General features: G+C 48.8%; 1 protein-coding gene across 1 annotated transcript; it reads right to left on the reverse strand.

Annotated features, from left to right (window-relative positions):
- Nucleotides 1-214: 214 nt before the first annotated feature.
- On the reverse strand, nt 215-4730 carry tmem200b (transmembrane protein 200B). Its single transcript, XM_074613743.1, has 2 exons — nt 4313-4730; nt 215-4087 (listed from the first exon to the last, which is right to left on the reverse strand). The coding sequence occupies exon 2, from the start codon at nt 4042-4044 to the stop codon at nt 2812-2814; it is 1233 nt and encodes a 410-aa protein (XP_074469844.1). The 5' UTR covers nt 4045-4087; nt 4313-4730; the 3' UTR covers nt 215-2811.
- Between the last annotated feature and the right edge of the window lie 89 nt (nt 4731-4819).

Here is a 4819-nt window from a genome sequence, read left to right on the forward strand (position 1 = left end):
TGGGTGATAAAGTGAACGTGGGCCACACTGGTACAGATCCCAGATGGATGTTTTTAGCCTCAGAAATATGGATGAAACGTCTCCTTTGGGGGTGAGGGATGGGGTCGTCTGCAGCAGCCAGCGTGGAGAGATGATTATACGCTGCATACATTCATACATATACAACCAGGTTACCTCGACAGCTTGAATAAATAAGACAACAGCAAACAGAAGCTGCCTTTTGCTTTGCCGTATACTTGCAACACAGGCTTTGGCAAATGTAGTTTAATTTGGCGGTCGACACAGTTCAAGACACAGCCGCTGATTGTTCCGTCGGACCGCTCGTATTGCTTTGTTGTACATTTAGAACACGACGTGTCACACATGGCATACAGAACAGGCAGCACAGACACAGAAAACCAGAGTAAGACTGTTGGTTCAAACATGGAAGAGTCGCCGCCGCACGTCTGCACGTGGTGTTAAAGGAGAGGGGGGAAGGACGAGGAAGACCATGACGCTGTGATTCATATTCTCTTCCCTCTATAACACAAAGGCTACCAGCTGTATAACACACAGGCTACCAGCTGTATAACACACAGGCTACCAGCTGTATAACACACAGGCTACCAGCTGTATAACACCGGTCAACTCACGGACTCTAACTGGAGCTGTGATCAACAGGAGACCGATGGAGGAGGAGGCGTCTCTGTTTCCAGCTGATACTGCATCAACAAAGAGATTCTCCTTCATTATTAAGTATCAATCTTTTTACAGCGTGGGTCTTATTCTCATCATTTTGGCCATCCTTTTTATGAGTAATAATAATAACATTGTAATCACCAAGTAACAGCTGAGATTTGGGGACACGTGACCACGTAGCCGGAGTCATCAGAAGATCAGACGGGTTCGTTAACTCCTCTGTCAGCCTGCCTGGTCTCCTAAAAATGACATTCCCATACTACAAAACTGCATCGTCACATTACATTTCGAGGGATACGTATTTTCTGTTTGTTTTTGATGTATGCATAGGGAGGATGTCGGGGGGGGGGATGGATAACGTGGGACTTTCACCAGGAGACCGCTGTTGGTGACCTGCGAGAAACCAGAAGTACTTTTTCTAACCCAAACCAGCATTCTTTACTAAACCTAACCAAGTAGTTTTGTTGCCTTAACCTAAACCTGGAAATGCAGTTTTGAAACTAGGGATGCTAATTTTGAAAAATCTTGTTAACCGATAGCCGACCCTCGTTAACCGATTATTAACCGTTAACCAACAAAATTTGTGCCTCGCATGCAGCGGTGAACCAGCTGCAGGAGCACAACAGACAACTGAGTCTCCAGTTCACCGTCCGGGAGCGTTAACTTAGCAGCTACGATGCTGCGTTCACTGTCTCCAGTTCACCGTCAGGAAGCATTAACTTAGCAGCTACGATGCTGCGTTCACTGTCTCCAGTTCACCATCAGGAAGCATTAACTTAGCAGCTACGATGCTGCGTTCACTGTCTCCAGTTCACCGTCCGGGAGCGTTAACTCAGCAGCTACGATGCTGCGTGTAGTGTCGCGGACATGCAGCCACTTTCCCAGTAAAAGTCTCCACCGCACATTTAGTTTAGTTTAGCAGGTTGTCAGCTGTGTGTCTGCCCGGCGGAACTTTAGCGAGTTTCCAACAGACCGTGTGTGTGTTTGTGCTACATTAGCAGCTCTAGCATTGCCGGAGGCTTCGTGCTCGCCACCGCCACACGTAGTCTGTGTAACTTTAGCGAGTCTCCAACAGACCGTGTGTGTGTGTTGGTGGTGAGAGTGAGGTTGTTGGTGGCGTTCTAGCTGTGATCGCAGGTGTAGCAGTGTTCAGTTTATTTGTCAGTGAATAAATGCTACGAAACTACAACTCCTCCGCTCCGCTCGAGAGAGCCGGAGAGACTGGAGCCGTCTTCCTGTATCCTGCAACTCCGGCTTCGCCTCTTAAGATGATAATCTGTCCAAACCGTATAATTATTCATTACAATAAGCATCCAGTTCAGAGACAGCTGTGGTCGTGTGTACTCGTCGTGTTCCCAGATCTCAGCAATCAACACGGAGGCACGATGTTACCGGAGCTGATACTGTAGAAGTAACGGCCAAACCTCAGACTGTAAGAACCAGGCTGTAATAAATCATCCTTTAACTATCATCACTTCTTATACACATAAAACCAACAATGACATTACTCTGCATAAGTATTAGGATGTAACATACTGTACATCACTGCCATGCATTGCATTTGGATTATGGGACCTCAGCTGAGGAAAAAACATCCCATTATTATTATTATTATTATATACTAGTTGCATTTGTCAAGAGCTGTCAGCACTTTATGGACTCAGGAGTCCAGGTAGTTTGGTTCAGAATAGATTGCACAGTGAAAACAAGTAACCCTTCTATCTCCCCTCCACCAGGACGTGATCACTACATCCTGGAAACAGACGAACCCGTCACGGCATCCAGATACACGGTGATTTCTCGCGTGGCTGCCGACCCAAACTGCAGAAGTAAACAGTCTGTCGTGATGCTCCGCTCATCTGTGACAGTGTAGGGTCCGTATGTTGTTCCTTCAATTATATAAAACATCTGCCAGATCCAAGGCCGTAACCTCGGAGTATAAATATTCCACGGAAGACTGAGAACGAGCTCAAGTTTTGGAAGATCATTGTGAGAAATGCTGTACTCCAAAGGTGCAATCTGTCTCTGCAACACACAGAAACAACTCAAATAAGAATCCAGGGGAAGATATGATTATGATCCTCGGTTGTCAGGTTCTCAAGAGGTACCCTCAGGACTGTGAGAAGCAGCCGATCACTGGAAAGGCCCGGACCCAAAGTTCTTATCCCACTGATAACACTGCTGCTCTAACTGGTCCAGCAGTCTGTCCACCGAGTCCTCTTTGTTCTCTAGCTTCAGGTATCGTCTCCCGCCGCTGCCCAGGTCCAGCCGAGGCCAGCTCCGGTGAGTTTGCTCCTCTGCGGCGTCCACAATCTGCCAGGGGATGTTCACGCAGACGTGTGAAGCGGCTTCTCTCCTCGTGACTACTGGCTGATTTATCTCTCCCTCCTCTCCGGCCGTGTGGAGTCCATCCTGCAGACGCACGCCGGTCCGAGCTGTGTAAGGGTTAGTCCTGTAGCTCATACTGTGGCAGCGCCTCGGCTGGACGGCCGGGGCGTCCGCCTCGTCCAGGGTGGACATGGAGCTGGCAGACGCCAGGCAGTTGTTGAGCTTGACGAATGGGGGGGGCTGCGGATGGAAGCCGTCTCCAGACTGCGTGTTAAAGTCTGTCTGACTGGAGTTACAGGAGTCTGAGTGGGAGGAGTGGAGGGAGGGCGGAGGCTCTGACTCCTGGTGGTGGAGGGCTTGTGTCTGGAGGACAGCCTGCTGGTAGATGCCCTCCACAATGTCCTCCTGGTCTCGGGTGTGTCTGGTCTGGAGCAGAGGCTCGGAGCTGGCCTGCTGCAGACAGAGGATGTTGAGGTGGGCGGCCGGCAGACTGCTCACCCACTGGTAGTGTTTGGCCATCGAGTTGGCCGTCGCTATCTCTTGAAGGTCCGCCGAGGGGACGGCTGCAGACACGGAGCAGATCACGCTGCGCATCTGAGCCAGCAGCATCTGAGTCTCTCTGTCCCGGTTCTCGTACAGGACCGTGTTGGCACATATGAGGATGAAGAGTCCCACCCCCATGATGACGGGTCCCAGCAGCTTCATCCGCTCACTGTGGATGAGGCTGGCTGTGGAGAGGAGGCCCTTAGCTCCCAGACTCCAGCCAGAAGTCTGTGACTCAGCGACACTCTCCGCCTCCGCGACTCCCAGGATGGACGACCTGGTTATCCGATAGGGCCAGTAGCCGGCCACGGCCAGGGCGGTGCCGACGACCACCACGATGATCCCCAGCACCAGGAAGGCTCCGGGTATGGACCGGATGCGGAGCTTGCCTCGGATCACCCCGTCCTTCTTCTTTCGGCCTCGTAAGATGAAGTGAGACTTCCGTGGGCACGGAGGTGAAGGTGGTGAAACACCTCGGGCCTTCTGGGTCTTCATGGCACCGGTCAGTCCAGAGCTCCGGTTACACCCTGGCAGAGCACTTTGGGAGGGAGGAAAGAGTTTTAAGAGTTAATGCAGCTCTAACAGTGTTGCATCCATCAATTCAAATACACAATACATCAGCCTGATGGGCAGATAGGATGTGGCTGCCTCATCACAAAACATTCATATGTTAAGAATTCATCTCTCGATCACAAGTACGTCATTATGCATTTTTCCACACAGTCGGATATTTCTATTTCATTTTGAACAGATTTAAACTCACTATTTGTACAATTTGAAACCTTCTGACAGATGCCCGCTGACGGTAGCATCAAAGAAGACGATGTGACACAGAATAAATGGTCTGAAAGCGATACAGACTGCAAAACAGAAACTTAGAATCACATCAGAATAATCATCACATAGAAGTTCTACACATAGAAAAACAATCTTTAGTGTCTAAATGTGTATTTCTACATCTGTTTGTGATCAGGCAGTAGTAGAACATCCTGCATCCTAAAGGGAAGCTTTTAAAGGATCCATCTGCTGTAAAAAGAAGAAGAGGGAAAAAGAAAGACAAAAATTGCAAAAATAAAGATGTTCTGAAACGTCTTGCAGTTATTTGTATCAGTATCTGTCAAACTGTAGAACATTTTGGTTAACGGTGCATCATTAGCAAGATTATATCCATCCTGCTAAGATGTTACAGAACTATACAGAAACAAATAGCATGAGGGATTACAGTTGGACATTCAGTAATTGCACGTTTGTTGACATCATTGTTGTCTTT

The sequence above is a fragment of the Sebastes fasciatus genome, chromosome 17 (genome assembly GCF_043250625.1).
Source record: "Sebastes fasciatus isolate fSebFas1 chromosome 17, fSebFas1.pri, whole genome shotgun sequence".
Taxonomy (NCBI): Eukaryota; Metazoa; Chordata; class Actinopteri; order Perciformes; family Sebastidae; genus Sebastes; species Sebastes fasciatus.

Bases quoted from the DNA above. Each gene is read 5' to 3' on its own strand.
- tmem200b (XM_074613743.1), bottom strand. From the start codon at position 4,044: ATGAAGACCCAGAAGGCCCGAGGTGTTTCACCACCTTCACCTCCGTGC.